Below are 16489 nucleotides of genomic sequence, written 5' to 3'. Positions count from 1 at the left end.
GAAAATGAGTATTCCAAGAAGTAGAGCTGACCGAAAAAAAACCCATTCTTTTTTCCAAACCATGCGCTTGTGAAAGACAGTGATTTGGGGAGCTGGAGGGAGGGAGAGAGGGGTTTCTTCCTTCGGTCTGGTGGGGAAAAGTCTCCTCCCTGGTGAATAAAAAAGTCAGCAGAGGAAAAGACAAGCCCACTTCCAGCTCAAATCTTCACATTATTTCACGCCTTTTCTATTTCTCATTTTTGAGCAGCTGCACTAAGAACCAGCTCAGCCCCTTGAGGAACTTGCCAAATATTTTATATCCACACACTGAAGTGCAACAACTGCTTTGTGTGCAGTTGTGTCGTGAGTGTCCTGAGCAGATTTGCTTTCAGCTACCTGTGCACCACCTTGTTCTAAACTGTATCAGTCAGCTGGTTTAATGCCAATGTGGAAATAGTCATCTCTCTTTTACTGCTGTACAACGCACCAAGGGATCTTGCAAAATTCATTATAAGAAAATCCTTCTGTGAATTGTTCTAAAAGCCGTGAAATGGGTACCCACAAAGAACAGTAATCATAGCAGTTTCTAGCGCAAGACTATTAATGACACTAAGTAAGATTATGACACTTCTTAAACTGAAATAGTTCAGCTGATACATGCAGCCTAGAAACAAATTTCTGTTGACTGATAAACTGATGTTTTAGAACATGAAATATAATCACTCTCTCCTTTGAATATATTTTGACAGATTAAATCTCTGACAATGAAGCCTTTTACTGCATATCCTTCTGGGTTTATCGTATTCCTGTTTGCCTTGCTACAGAGAAGCCATGGACAATGCAAAGAAGCAGCTAAAAAATCGGAGATGAATTTGGGTGTAAAGTATGATCTTCCTAACTTCATTGCAGAAACACCAATTCAGAATGTAGTTTTATATAAACATCATGTTTATATTGGAGCAGTCAACAAGATTTATGTACTAAATCAAACTCTCCAGAACATTTCTATGTACAAGACTGGGCCCATTTTGGAGAACCCTGACTGTGCACCGTGCGAAGACTGCAAAGATAAAGCCAATTTATCTAACAGTGTATGGAAGGATAATGTCAACATGGCACTGCTCTTAGAAACTTATTATGATGATCAGCTCATCAGCTGTGGTAGTGTGTCTGGAGGCATCTGCCACCGTCACATCATTCACCCCGACAACCCTGCTGACATCGAAAGCGAGGTGCACTGCATGTATTCACCCCAGGTGGACGGAGAAGCAGATAATTGTCCTGACTGTGTTGTAAGCACTTTAGGAACCAAAGTTTTGGTGACCGAAAAGGACAGGTTTGTCAATTTCTTTGTTGGAAATACTGTGACATCTACATTTCAACCTCCCCATGTGCTGCATTCAATATCAGTTAGAAGGTTAAAAGAAACACAGGATGGTTTTGAATTTCTCACAGATCAGTCTTATATAGATATCCTCCCTCAGTTCCGCGACTCATATCCCATTAGATATGTCCATGCCTTTGAAAATGATCACTTTGTCTTTTTTCTGACTGTTCAGAGAGAATCTCTCTACTCACAAGCTTTTCACACTAGAATTATCCGCTTCTGCACTTTAGACTCAGAGATGCGTTCTTACATGGAAATGCCTCTTGAGTGTATTTTTACCGAAAAGCGGAGAAAGAGGTCCATCCGAAAGGAGGTATTCAACATTTTGCAAGCTGCCTATGTAAGCAAGCCAGGTGCAGCTCTAGCCCATGAAATGGGCCTTGGTTTGAACGACGATATTCTCTATGGTGTTTTTGCACAAAGCAAACCAGACTCTTCCGAACCAACCAACAGATCTGCTGTTTGCGCTGTCTCCGTGCGAACCATCAACGAGTTCTTCAACAAGATTGTTGACAAGCAGAACATGAAATGTCTCCAGCACTTTTACGGCAAAGAGAGCAAATACTGCTTGAACAGGGTAAGCGACAATTAATTTGTTACATTTTGGGACTCTCGTTCTCTCTTTGCCTACTCCATTGACAGGTAGTCATCCCCTCAGTTTCAGTTACAAAATGTAATTCCCTGATCATTTCAGATTACTTAGTATTGCTGATGATTCATCTCTGTAAGGATTAGTTCCTGGAAACTGAGTATGAAAATCACTGAGGTCCTTATGGTGCTAAAAAAGTATTAATGGAACAAGGGGGAAAAATATCCTTTTTTTTTAAATTTGTAAGTAATTGTTTTTCTTGAGAGACTGTGATGCCGATAAATGGAACATTTAGGCAGTTATTTCTTTTAATACTTAAAAAAAGTACTCATTAACATTCGTATCCATGTGCACTGAGGAGTCCCTGAAAATATCACTCGTATTTTAAACTATGTTAATGCTGAATCACTGCCCTCCTTAGAAAAAATGAAAGAGCTAGTTTGGAACTGCTGTCAAGAGTCAGATTGTAATATGGTTACTCATGCTTGATACAGAAACAGTCCCACTGAAATCAGTTTTCCTAATGAAAGAAGTGTCTATGAAAAGTGTATCTGAATGAGGATACCAGTAGTCTCAGGTCAGAGGGTTGCCTTTCTGTACACTGTGTGTTCAGGTGGTTGCTGCTCTCCAACCATCTGAAATACTGTGAGTGAAGGAAGCACAGAATTTATTTCTTCCCTTCTGTACAGTATTTGTGCCGGTGTCAGCTCCTGTAAATGAAATAAAGAATCTGGGAATCAGGTACTTTTAACATTTATTTTGAAAAATGAAACAGCAGAGCTTTGAATTGTACCCACTTATGTAGCAAGGCCTTAAATGTCCTCTCTGGGGATCCTTCTTTTCTCAAATACAAGAAAAGGCATGCTGTCCTTTACCAGAGGGGAGGGCCAGAGCCATTATGACAGGGCTCTGCTTAGCCTTACAAGCCAAGACAAGGCCTGTGTCAGGACGGAGCAACCGCTCAACCTGCATTTGGAGATGGATGGGATCTATCATGTCCCATTGTTGGGATGGCTCGGAGTGAGGTGGGAACCGCAGGCCTTTGTCACCCCAATACCACCACAGTCCTCCTCAGCACGTCTGCCCAGCACAGGGCATCAGGATGGGGTACTGGCACATGCCCCAGTTGGAGGTGGGAGCCTCTTACATGAAAGAGAAGGGCTGCTTGTCACTGCCAGGAGTGAGGTGGGGTGGCCTGGGGAGGAGCATCTGTCACAGAGCTGCTGTGGCTCCTCCCTAGTAGCAGGAATGTGCTCAGAGGTGGGGTCCGACCCAGTCTGAGCATCATCACAACAGCCTCAGCATTCCAGGGACAACTGCTTATCACAGGCTCAAGGTGTTCAACACAGATATAGGCATTGCCAGCGGATGCTGATACAGCAACCACAACAGACGTAGCATTTTATTCCCTTTTTTTGGGGGGGAAAGGCAATTTTCAGGAACTAAAAGCAAGTTAGCAAACATTCAGCACAGTAACTTCTTATCTTTCTTCAGTGTTATTGCTGTCCTAATTTTTCATTTCAGGTCTTATATTCTTTTTTTTTTCATTTTTCAGTTCATTTTTAACAATGAACATTGTTCTTCTCTGAAAGTATTTTTTTTCCTTATTCCTAGGGTATTTTATTTGTGAGTGACTGTCTTTAAAGCTTGTGGCCTTTAACTTATCTCATTCTGTACTTGCCTATACACCCCTTTCATAAGGTGATCTTTTCATAGCAAAGTATACCATTAAAATATTGACAGAATAATTTGCCACTTTTCACATGCTGGGAACTACTTTCCTGCTTCAAAAGCGTTTCCAGAGTCTGCTGCTGCTTTGCATATCAGAACTGAATGTCTTATACTGCAGACGGTTTATTACAGTTGCCCATTTTCAAGAAATGTCATCAGAACTCTGATTTCTGCTACATTAAATTGATAAAGGGAAAAATGTTACTATGATTCTTGTGGTTTCTTTAAATGGCATGAAGGCCGCCAGAAGTTTTTGTCCTGATTGTTTGCTTAACATGGAAATATCAAGACTGAAACTTCACCATTCCATTTCCTTTGCTTTATTCCAGAGGACTCATTAAGGCTCCAATAAAAAGAGTCCTGTGAGTTTTTTCAGGTTTCAGTTGGCCAAAAAGATTGTCAAGAATTTGCCAAACATCCTTTATACACCTGTTTTTCTCAGGTGTGTGAAATAGACCTGCAAGGTTGGAAGGTGAAGGAGGAGAAGGAACAGGCAGAAGGAGGAAAGTACATTGTTTCTCATGCTTGTGTCAGGAATGTGAAATCTGGTCTTCCTTGATTTTGCTGAAGGTAAAATAATAATTAAAAAAAGAGTTCCAGACCCCTCAACTCTTCTTAGGCCCTTTTTTGTACATTATAAAAACGTACATGAGGGCATAACCCATTTTTCCCCTTTTGTCAGTCACCTTCAACTTAAAAGAAAGCTTTTATAAACTGTGAGCTTTTGTCACAGTTTATTTTGGCAAAATTCAAAACTTGCTTTTTGTAATGTAGCCAAGATGATCTTTCTCTTTGATGTTGAGAGAATGAAACCGCAGACCACTGATGCAAGTGAAAGGCACTGACCACTGAGATTAAGTCATAGGACAGTGAAAACAGTACAGCAGTAAATATGGTATACCACTAACTTCAACAGTAAAAAGAAAAATGAGCCTTTAGCAATGTTTGCAAGGGAGTGCTATCTGATAATTTACAGTTAGAGTCAGATTGATGAAGGCCATTTCATGTTATCAAAAAAAGTCCCACCAGACAATTGTACTTAATTTTGTTGGACTTTGGGTAGTCCATCTTTTTAAGTGGCTGTCCCTCAGGACTGTTTAGTCTGAGACTGCTAAAGGTAAAATTAAACCAGAATAATCCAGAATAAAGTATCCAAAACACTTCCTCATCTTAGTCTTCTCAGATTTTAAGCATTTTTTTAAAAAATACTTCAACTGATCTTGATGTGGTTGACAAAATTTGTTAGTTTTTAGCCTTGTTTCCTAAAGGAATGAAGTTTATGTGGTCATGCTATTCTATGCCTGTCTTTCTGTTAGTTTTCCTGACAATCTCAACAATAAGAAATCTTAAAGATGTGAATCCAAGTGTGAATCCAGAGGCAGATCCAATATATGCTCAGGCTACGGAAAATGATGAAGTTTAAGGAGCCCCTTTATAAACATCAGAAGGACTCACAGGGACCAAAGCAGGTATTGCTCACACATGGGAAAAGTCTCCGTCAGAGCTTAGTTGGACAGGAAAGTCAACAAGCCACAAGGTATAAATCCAGACACAACTGTGCATCACTTATTCCAGTGCTCATGGAAAACTTTATAAAATCAAAATAAAACATTTCCAGTTGTGTTTAAGTGAAACACATATTAAGCCAAATCCTGGGCTCACTGAAGTCAGGGTTAGGAAAAGTGAATCTGATGGTGCATCTGATTAATATCAGATGTACCTCAGTGGAGCTGTGACCAGTTAGCACTTCCTAATAATTTCCTTCAGTGAAGAGCTGGCTGTCACTTCAATGACAGCAAGCAGGAAACAGAACTGGCTTTGAATTAGAAGAAAAATTTGGAGTCATAGTAAAGGGGTTTTATTGCCCGAGTCAGGACAAAGATATCTGAGAGGTAGCTGCTGTGGAGGGTTTTGAATCACTGTTCAGGAATCTCCTCACCCACAATGAAGAGAAAACTGGATGTAGGCTTTTAGCAGAGTTTATTTGGTCACAGTTAGTCACTACTAGCCCTGGTGTGGTACTCCTCAAAGCAGAGGTGTACTCAGATGAGGAGACAAATGCTAGTTACTTACTTCATTTGCAAACATAGTCCGGTTGTGTGTACCGCTATCATGGATTAAATGTGATTCCTCAGGTGGGGAAGATGGGTTGAGTTTAGCCTTGCAATTTCAACTGTACATTTCAATTGTCATTAGTTAGATCATGATCTTATGAGCTTTGTTTAGCCTTTCTGCATCTCTTATGTGCTAAACAATTGTGAGCCCAAGTGTCCCTTGATACCTAACTTCAATCACTATTGACTTTCATGGTAAAGCATCTCTAAAAATGAAATCCAAATTCAGCTCTGTAAAGGTCCTGTGGCTTTGTTTCTTCTATAGGTAAGTTCAAGTACTCCATTCACCTTACAGGAAAAGAGAAACCACAGACAGGCCACCGTGTTCCCAACAAGTGTCCTAAGGCAAGACAAACTGGTCACAACTGTCAAATGAAAGGCACAAACAGTTGGAAGAATGTGAAATGAAAACCAAGATCACCAAAACAAAAGATAAAGTGACAGTAAAATAAACACATGGTGATGCTTCTTTATTACCATTACAAACATGATAGATGAGTAAAATTGGGTTATGCTTATATTGTAATGGAAGAAAATAATTGCTGTCTTCTATCAGGAAACCGCAAAGGCAGTTATTGATCTGTCATCCTAAGGGTATGTCTAGGAATATTTAATAAAATAAACAGAGACAAATAACTCTTTTGAGGCCCTGTAACTGTAATATCCCACACCATTTGGCTTAAAATTTTTTGGCAGGTTTAAAAATAAAACCACATCTCTTTGATTAGGAAGGGTTGATGTGGCTTATTTAGATAATCTCACAGCATGGAGGAAATGTTTTTTATATTGTGAGTAGAATGTGCCTGAATATTTTCCCTAAAAGTCAGGCACCAGAATCCATTGGATTGGTTCAGTCATTTATTCCTCTGAAAATGCTCAATCAAATGGCATATAGCACTCTGTCTGGGCACAAAGCCTGCTCCCGTACATACAGATTTTTTGCAAGCTTCTCTGTGGGGTTCTGATGTCTCAGAAGAATAAATGAAGAGGGACTGGCTGATGGGCAGTGTGCACTGACACCCTTTAAAACAGGCTTAAACCATAGTAGTAAGGTGACAGGCTGCATCCACGTTCCTGTTCTGTGCTCACTGCCTGTCTGCTGAAAACCCAGGTGGTACCTTGAGGGTCACCATTGTGCCCTGTATGGTGGACTGCAAGGCAGGGTGTGCTCACCATCCAGCTCCCCTCCACCATTAGGTACGTGGCCATCTACCCACCTGGCCATGCAAGACCTGACTAGAACAAGTAGCGTGGTGTAAGGGATTGCAGGAAGAGTATGAACTCCAGTTAAGCTGCATATGAGGAAGGCATGGGTATGGGTACACGTAGAGATACAGGTGTGAGTGTGTAGGGGGTATGGTATGAGCATAGGTATGGGTATGGGTATGGCTATCTCAGGCTGAGCCAGATTCAGCAGACACATAGCTATAGAGGTAAGGGCTGTTCTGTCCCTGGGACTGGCCACATGGACACCGTCACAAGGAATTCCCAAGAAAAAGGCAAGGTAAGGAAAAAGGTCAGGGAGTTTCTTTGGAAAGTACCACACCACTCTGAGTGGTAGATATCTTTGCAGACTCTTCAGAACCCCAGGAGCTATGGAGTTTGAGGGCCGACCTGTTAGTCCCCAAGTGCTGCAAGAACTACAGTTTTCCTTCTGATGTCCTGTTAGGGGCCTGTCTCTGTTTGCCTCCCAGTGCTGCTGCTTGGTGTTTTATCATCTTCTCGATGAAAGCTGCATTTCTCTGTGAAAAAATGGTATCCGTTAAAATACCATTTTCTGCAAAGGGCACTGCCAGAGTTACTAATAATGTTCCATTTCCAGACTTTTTAATCAAATTCTTCCACTGAAGACAGGGTTCCCTATTGGTTATTAGTGTAGAAGAGTCACTCTGCTCATTTTCCCCGGAATTGCACAGAAATCATTTCAGGCAGAAAGTATTTTATTTTTTTTTTTAACATGGATATCTGGTCATGTGATTTTTATGTCTCAGAGTTTCTGAAGGCCCTTAAATAACTCTAAAGACTAGAACTGGACAAAGAATAATTTTCTTATCCTATGTAACCTTGCAAATCTGAAAATCTTTACAGTCCCATAGGGAGAGATGTCCAGAATGTAGACTAGCAGGTATGTAACATTAAGGACACTCACTAGAGATGTGTAATATTTGGATCTAAGCCTCTTTTCCTGGGTTCAAGACCAAATTCTAAGGCTCCTCTGCCCCAGATTAAGGTCCTGTCTGGTCTGCTGATGGCTATTCTGCAATGGGACCGTGTCAGCCCCTCCTGAAAGATCTGCTTGGATTTCTTTATAAACAATGCCATGTTCCAGAGAAAGAGAAGCTGATTCTGCAGTGCACTGCATTCAGATCTAAGTCCTGGGTTCATCCCACCTGGCTTTGGTAGGTAGTTGAGACATCTAAGTAAGCAATGAATTTTCCTCAGGTTCTGCTGCCAAATGATGGAGAGACACATAAATCCTGACAAAGCAGACATCTGCCTTTCAGCTCACTCAGCACCAACCTTACCTCAGCAGTTTCTCTACTTACTCGTTCTGACTCAGGACCACATATTGCTGTCATTATTGCTCACTAAAGCAACAGTAGGTAGTTATTATCCAGCAGAGTGTTGTGTTACTTGAACTTTCTAAGTGGCATGTGGGTTTCTGATCTCAGACAGCTTTCACATCATAGTGGAATTACTCCTCATTTCCAAACATACAGGTAAAACCAGAGTCAAATCCCACAGTAAATTAAAAAAAAAAAAAGTTATGAAAGAAGATCCATGGCATAAATGGTTCAGAAAGCAATTGTATGTCACAAAGAAATATTACTTGCACTGTCTATGGAGTGGGTGAAAACAATGAGATGTTAGAGGAGGAATGATCTGGGGGAAGTGATAATGAGAGCTTCATTTTCTTAAGGCAGATGTTTTTATACACAGCCTGTGGAAATTAGGGCAAATTGCATGATTTTCTTCTACTTTCTGGACTCCTTTCTATCCCACACATCTCTTGCACCACTGTTTTGGCTAGACGTGCAGTTGTTGTGTAATGTTATCTTGGAATAAGAGTCCCCACGCTCAGCATTACTTTAGGCTAACTGGTCTACTTGGAATTCACAGCTTTTCTATTTCATCACATCTTCCATGTAAATAACTTACATGAAAAATGCACCTGATGTACACTACAAATGTACAGCAGAACTGCATTTATCCACACATCTCTGATGCATTATTTTATTTCTTCAAAATGTGTAATTAGTCAACACCTCTCCTTTGATAATCTGTATACTGAGTTAAATGTTAAGGGAAATCAGCAAAATACAAAGATTACTTAGGTCCATTTTATCTGCAGAATCAATAGGATTTACTTACTGCTAATGCACTAACCAGATTATGAGAACTAATGCAGCACTGTTCAATGACAAAAGCAAATAACTCTTTGAATGATCTTGACAATAGAACATGTAGTCATCTTAATTTGTATTAACTAATTACATTTAACATGAATGTCTTTTTACCTATTACCTTAAGTGGAACATCAGTACTTCCTTCCCCCCTCTCATTTTAGCAGTGAAGTAGATCAAAACAACAAGTATTAATAGTGGGATGATACTATGTAAAATTTTACATCAATGGAGTTCTTTAAAAAATTTCTCTTTCTTTAGGGGTCATAAAAATAATGTGTAATCTTTCCATTGACTTCAGTGAGATCTCATCAAGTCCTTGAAGTTGAAAGTTTAGCTTAAAGATAATTAATCCTTCAGTAATGCCCTCTAAATTGTTCCTTATTTTGCAACAAGTGGTATTTTGAAGGGTTAGTTTCCTGTGTAACTCAGACAATCTCAAGGCAGTAGCAACACATAGTAGTGGCCACTGTGTAGTTAGGATTGCTTGATTGATTCCATCTTAAAGGAGTGTTTCCAGTTGCTTGCTTTTTCTTCAAGTTTCCTACTTCGCAATTGAGATTTGAAAAGTGTATTCTCAGAAAGGGAACATATTTCTCCTGTATTTTATAAAAAAATTCTGAATTTCTTTCAAATACATGAGGAATATTGGGAAGAGGAGGAAGGAAGAAGAGGGAAACAATTATTTGTTTAAAACAAAAAGAGGAAAAATCTTTTACCTTTTGAAATAAAGCTTCAGTGCTTCAGCAGTTCTTAGAAACAGGAGAACCTGGTCCCCTGCCCCAGATGTGTTCACTTCTCTGTGAATGCCAGACTGAGTTCACAGCACCTACACCCTTGAGTTGTCTTTCACTGGTCAAGAAGAAATCAGAAGCACAATGGATCTGCTTCTATGGGAATTGTTTAGCACATAAATTTATGTCCACTAGCAAAACTGAGCTGTTCCATTTATTATTCATTTTTCCTTTCCTTAGGATTACAAGAAGTGCTTGGTAATGAATGGTGGCTGGTGCTACTGTGTGGAAATCTGTTTTACAAAGCACATAGCATTTTTAATACTGTGTTTTCAAATACTTTTCTCTTGTGATACGACTTCTGAGTGATTTATGTTCCACTTCCCAAGAACATGGAGTTCTTGGGAAGATCAAGTTAGTTGTTTGACAAAATAGGGCTTGAAGAAGAAAGAGAAATTCAGCATACCTAGTACCTATCACCGCCACATTAATATGGAAATTAGCTGTCTTTCTGTGCTGTGAGAGCAGCAGGTGGGATACACACTGTGTATCCCCTGCAGGCTGCTCTAGTCTGGCTTCCGTGCAGTCCCTGCTGACTCGTCCCTTTGCGATACCTCTTTCCAAGGACTTACTGACCCTATCAATACGAATATGTGCAATAGTTCAATACAAAAGACCCAATCTCTTAATTGATAATATTTGATAAAGAAAGTGACATGGGAGAATATGAATGTAATGTAATCTTGATGCCAATAAGGAACAGTATTCATGTTCATTTGGCCTGCTATTGAACAGTACATATGATTAGTACTGATGTATGGCCAACACTATTTAGTTACCTACAGTTACTTCTCTTCAAAATGCAGCAGCAAGTTTTGGGAACTCACACTGCAGTTACACTGACCCAGCAGGTGAGGAGTCTCGCTGTGGACTTGCAGTTGATCATGTTGGCAAAAGCTGTTTCTCATGTTCCTCAATTCTGGCTGGCTTCTCTTCTGCTTGTTGTACAGTACTGGAGTCTGTTCACAAGAGATTCTTTTCTGGTCAATTACTTTCAAAAAATAAATGTGTCCATATTTTTTCTGTGTATCATTGTTGAATATGCTCATAACTGTAAAGAATTCAGACACCCTGTGACGGTTGTGTATAGTGAGAACAATTAATATGACTGTGACCTTTTAGAATTGCTCGTAGTAAAATTTTGTCCATTTCACAAACCTTCTGTCTTGCAAATTGCAGAGGAAAAAATATTCCTTTGTGATAGCATAGTAGAAAGGTATTTATATAGTTCTCCTCTTCTCCATTACACTTTATTCACCAGCTATGGCATGAAACCACGTGGGAAAGGAGGAGGGAGGTAGTCCCTTTGCCAAGGGAACTGGCAGAAGAAGGCATGAAGTGAACAGAGTCTGTAAATGTGCCAGAAGCCAGAAAGTTTGTCCTGGTTATTTTTCTCCTCTCCCCATTTTGTCAAAGAGCTATGAATACAAGGATCTTAGTAGTCATCTCTAACTGAGTCCAGAATTAAAAAGACTGGTGTGTGACAGCTGGGAGGATTTATGAGGTTTATGAAATTTACGGGGTAATTCCTTTCAAAGATAACAATGATAGGCCAAATTTATAATGTTCCTCACTTTTATTTAGATGGGACTGGGAAACAGACAATACAGGTTCTAACTCCAGCCCTCTAACAGACCTCCAACATGATGATCAAATCACTCATTCTCTTAAGGCAACACCCTGGCTTCACTGAGTTATTGGGGCCAGAATTTCACTTCTTATATTTCACCTGAAGTACTGCAAACTACCCAGAAAATTCAAATGCATTACAGAACAGCAAAACTGTGTTGGTGAAAAACACACAAGAAACTTTAGAGAGGAAAATCTGATAAGTTTCTTCTGTGTTCCTCACAGTTACTCTCTCTGTTCAGTCTGCTGTACATGTGTAAATTCTTCACTGTTGTATGCTTGATTCTAACAGGACACAGTCCTGAAAACTGTAGTTTAATTATTCATCTTAATTCACTGACCTCCACAAGAGAAGAGATAAGCAACTCATACACCCTCTCTGTTTTTAATTGTCCTGGGAATCAATTTGTTACGTAGAGTCATCTATTCATTCACTCTATAGCAGTTTCTTTGAAAAAGGATTTTTTCCATTTGCAGATATCAGGATTCAGCTCATTTAGCAGTAGCTCGTTTCCCCTGCTCCATGTTATGCCATGGAAATGCTCAAAGGAGAAATGTCAGCACTCATGGGTGCCCACTTCTCTTCAGGCAGACTCCCGGGATCCATAGCAGAAAACAAAAGTTGATGCTTAGGAATTTGATTCCTGGCAACCAACAAGTTAAAAGTCATATAAACAAAGCAGCATAAAATAAGAGTCCTGCTTATTCCTATTTTCACTTGAGTTCTTCTTCATATCTGTAGTATTTTACAGTTGACACTAGGAAATTTTACCTAGTTACTGTCAGACCATTTCTCCAATTTGTCAAATTAAAATTTAATTTTAATGATGTCCTCCAAATCACTCACAAGACAGTATGAGATGTTCTACAGTGATTAAGTCATTAATTTCTAGTTTATTCAAGACATTAAACATAACATCGAGACATTATACATAATAGCACTTTCTAATTGAGCACTGCACTTAACTAAGAACAGGTTTTGGCCAGCTCTAGAAGGACGAGCCTGGAGGAGTGTTCCTCCAAATTGCAGTCGCCACAAATAACAGAAAAGCTCACAAAAAGTCTTTGGTTAAAATTTACATTTTTTTTTTCCCCTAAGTCTAGTATTCAGACTAAAGACTAGACTCTATGATTGGTTCTGATGCTGACCTAACTGGGTATTTTTTTGAGATTTTCATTAGTGGCTTTAAGATTTCCTCCCTGCTTTGCACTTTTGGCTTCTGATGTGCAACTCTGTCTGAAATATTCTTTTTATGCCCACTGACTATGATATGTAAATCATCAGTTAACTGCCAAACAGCAACAACTGCTGATAGCCCAGCTCAACATGTCTAGAGACTTTTTTCGCACATTTGTCTTCTGTGAACTGAATCAGAGTAAATTCTGAAACACCACAACTTCCCCTATGAACAAATAAGATAGCATTGGTTATCTTCTACCCTTCTGGACATGGCTGAAAGGCAGGGCTTGCCCACACCTCATTGCATTCCAGTGGCACACCTACACCAGCTTCACAAAGCCCTCCCTATGAATCACACATGCAATTGGCACCTCTCCTCCCACAAGAGAAGCAATATAGTGGGACCCAAGCAGTTACCCGCTCTAATTGCCCATTTCAATAGTTGTGTGATTTGTCACTGCAACTTGGCATAATATCGAGAGTGCATCATCTGACATCAGTTATTTTTCCACATTGACAGCCAAATGGATACTTACATGTATATTGACAGAGAGGGAGGGAGGGAGGGAGAGATTCAGGCTTCAAAGAGTTAATTTAAAGCAGCTTCTTTGCTGAAGTTTTCCATGTTATCAATCTTCCTTTAGTTTTCTAAGTAGCCTTTTAATCTCTGCATTTCTACTCAAAGATCAAAGCCTTCCTATTTCTTAAACAGCTAACCTTACATTATGGTTAATCTATGAAGCACCAGGTTTTGTAAGAGAGCCATATGTGGAACAATCTGCAGGTTCTTGGGCAGATACCCAAAATGACGACATCTCTAAGGAAGGCTGAACTGACTTTGTGGCTGAACTGACTTCAGGGAAGCTAGGAAAGGTGTTGGGGCAAGCAGGAAAATCTAGCCACTTGTTAAAAAGAGCTTGAACAGGGTTTCATGAGGCGTGTTGGGATGTACAAATTGTGTTGAGATGACTACACAGGAGGAGATACTTTTTTAAGGTTAGCACAGAAACATTTCTCCCCAAAGTCATTTGCTTATGGAAAAAAAGGAGTTACAGCAAAGAGCAGAGATCCCAAGTTGGGGGAGGATAAATTCAGAAATCTGCCTTATTTCAAAAAGCATGAAAACTGTACATCTTTCTGCACTTGAACTATTCATACTCATTGTATGAGTAATCTTTGCACAGATGTTTCAGAAATACTTTTAGACTGGGTAGGATATGAGTGCAAAAGAATAAAGCTTTTAGCTTGTTTGGTGGCCAAAACAAAGAAAAGCTAAATTTGTCCCTTGATGATTTAACCCAGTCACATACTGGGTTAAAAAATATTTAAAGTGTATTCAGTGTTCCTAGTGCGAAGTATTAGTTCAGTTCCTGCTGAGCAAAACACACCATGCATTAACAGTTAATACCAAAACTAGTACAGCAAACCCTTTAGCATGTGGATAACCAAACTGTTATGTCACTGCTATATCGGATCTAATCTAGAAGCCCTCTTTCTGTATCGTTAAGGCACTGCAGGAGATTTCAGTTGCTCTTGTTTGGTCTTACACAGGTTTTTACCTAAGTGATACACTAAATTTACAGGGCACCTGGAGAAAAGCTGGCACCAGTGCTGATTGGAACTCCTAGGGATCAGAGAAAGCTTCACCCAACAGTGCTGTTGCTGTACACAGTTCAGAAATGTTACAATTCAACATCAAAGGACTGAGCTATTAGGTTGAACATTTTGTTAATAGCATTTTCAGTGCCTTGGGTTTTTTTCCAGATTTCACCAGAGTTAAGCCAGCAAGAAATTCTTGGTTCATTGCTTGCTTTCTCATAGTAATTTGAGAGAGAAACATCTGAATCTAGAAAACAAGAAAATAAAATTTTACTCTTACATGTTCTTTAAGGGTATGATCCAGATCTATTGAATTTAGTGGAAAGACTGTCTTTAAACAGTTTAATTCAAGCTTTTTAAAAGAATTTTTTAAAACATGTTTGTAACAACAGCAAACCAATAAAAAAATTAGGAAGAATGAAGCTCTCTGTTGATGTCAACAGAGGATCTTATGGAACCACCATAAGATCCTTTATAGTCTCCCTACATGTTTATTCATAAAGTACGTGACAGTGGGAACATGCTAGATGACTTCCAAATTTAAAATGGTTAGAGATCCTTCAGGGGGTTCCCAGTTGTTATCTGTACAATCTCACCAAAACAGATGATGTAGTTTCAATAGTAATGGAATTATCAGTTAATAGATTACTATTGAATTGTCAGGACAGCAGGTTATATTCTTCTCAAGAGATAACGTAAAGTGTATTGTTCAAGAATTTTTCCAATGAAAATGAAAAACATGTAATCTCTATTCCCAAACTGAAAGAAAAAATCCTGCAAAGGCAGCAACTATTATAGTGCGCTCATAACATATAAACATTGGACAAAATAGTGCATGAGCCATAGATGATCAATACAGTAGCCTAAGTAATTGTAAAAGGCTGAATTCCCCATAGTTTCGTTTAAATCTACAATCAGAAACATATTTATCCTGGCTTATCTCCCTTTTCTCATTCTCCATCTTTTTCTCCCCTTTTCTGTCTTATCACTGAAGAAAGTGGTGAAAAGAGAATAGAAGGAGAAGAATACTGGAAATTGTTATTTTAATGCAAAAAAAAAAAAGGGTTAAAAGAAGCACAGTGTTTTTAGAGAATCATTTTCTAGGAATCACTGTTTTAGAAGCAGGTCTGTCACTAGGCAGGCTCTGCACTCAAAGAACTCTGAGACCCTTGGAGAAGCAGCAATACAGAAGTCACTAAGAGAAAGGTTATGTTGATATATGTGCTTATACACATATCGTGTGGTTAGATAAAGACCCTATGTCTTATTTCCAACAGACAGGATAAAATAAAGTTAAAAGAAACATTCCCATAACATTAAGAGTCGTTGCCTTCCTCGTGGAACATCATAACTGATGAAGCAATTAAGTTTGAAACATTTTAAAATACTTTTGGTCAAATGCATTTGTGCTAAATGACTTCACTCTGACAAAGATCTATTCCTACTCATAAAGACAGTACTCATCTGTACTTCATTTTCAAACAGGCTTTTTCAAGAAATGCTTCATACTGCAGAGCACAAGATGATGAATATCGCTTAGAAGTTACCACTCCTTTGCAGAGGGTTGACTTGTTCATGGGCCAGTTCAACAGTGTCCTGTTAACTTCGATATCTGTCTTCACCAAAGAGAACCTTACCATTGCTAATCTGGGAACTTCGGAGGGCCGCTTCATGCAGGTAAGTATTACTATGACAACTTCACAATAAAAAAACATACCGGAGTTTAGCAGGATGGTGAAAAGTGAGGAGCAGTTGAATGCCCAGTTTAACAGGGCATTAGAAAATTGAAATTGCTGAGTAAAATACAGCTTCTGGAATATAAACAAAGAGCCTAATAGAGCATTCAGCCTATTAAGTGTTTACACGGGCTTTGTGGTTTGGAGCAATGGTTTTGGAGCAAATTCTACCATGATCTCCACTTAGTCCAGCTGGCTCAGTTCATAGAGCATTTTTGGTCCATACAAACTACATTTCTTTCAGAGGAAACTAAACTGAAAGCTCTGTCTTGGATACACATCAAATATGCTCTAACCCCAGTTGGGGCAGAAGGGTCCAAAACAGTGACTGATTCTTCAAATAGCTT

General features: G+C 39.3%; 1 protein-coding gene across 1 annotated transcript in view; it reads left to right on the top strand.

The window, feature by feature from the left end:
• The first annotated feature begins 734 nt into the window (after positions 1-734).
• Positions 735-16489, top strand: part of MET (MET proto-oncogene, receptor tyrosine kinase) — a 72520-nt gene continuing 56765 nt past the window's right edge. Inside the window, exons 1-2 of the mRNA XM_074870217.1 lie at positions 735-1943; positions 15892-16083. Of these exons, the coding sequence (XP_074726318.1) occupies positions 744-1943; positions 15892-16083 (1392 nt within the window). The 5' untranslated portion in view covers positions 735-743. The remainder of the gene's footprint in view (positions 1944-15891; positions 16084-16489) is intronic.

The sequence above is a fragment of the Strix uralensis genome, chromosome 5 (assembly GCF_047716275.1).
Source record: "Strix uralensis isolate ZFMK-TIS-50842 chromosome 5, bStrUra1, whole genome shotgun sequence".
Lineage (NCBI taxonomy): Eukaryota > Metazoa > Chordata > Aves > Strigiformes > Strigidae > Strix > Strix uralensis.
The sequence above is the reverse complement of the archived record's forward strand: the minus strand, read 5'-3'. Positions and strand labels throughout refer to the sequence as shown.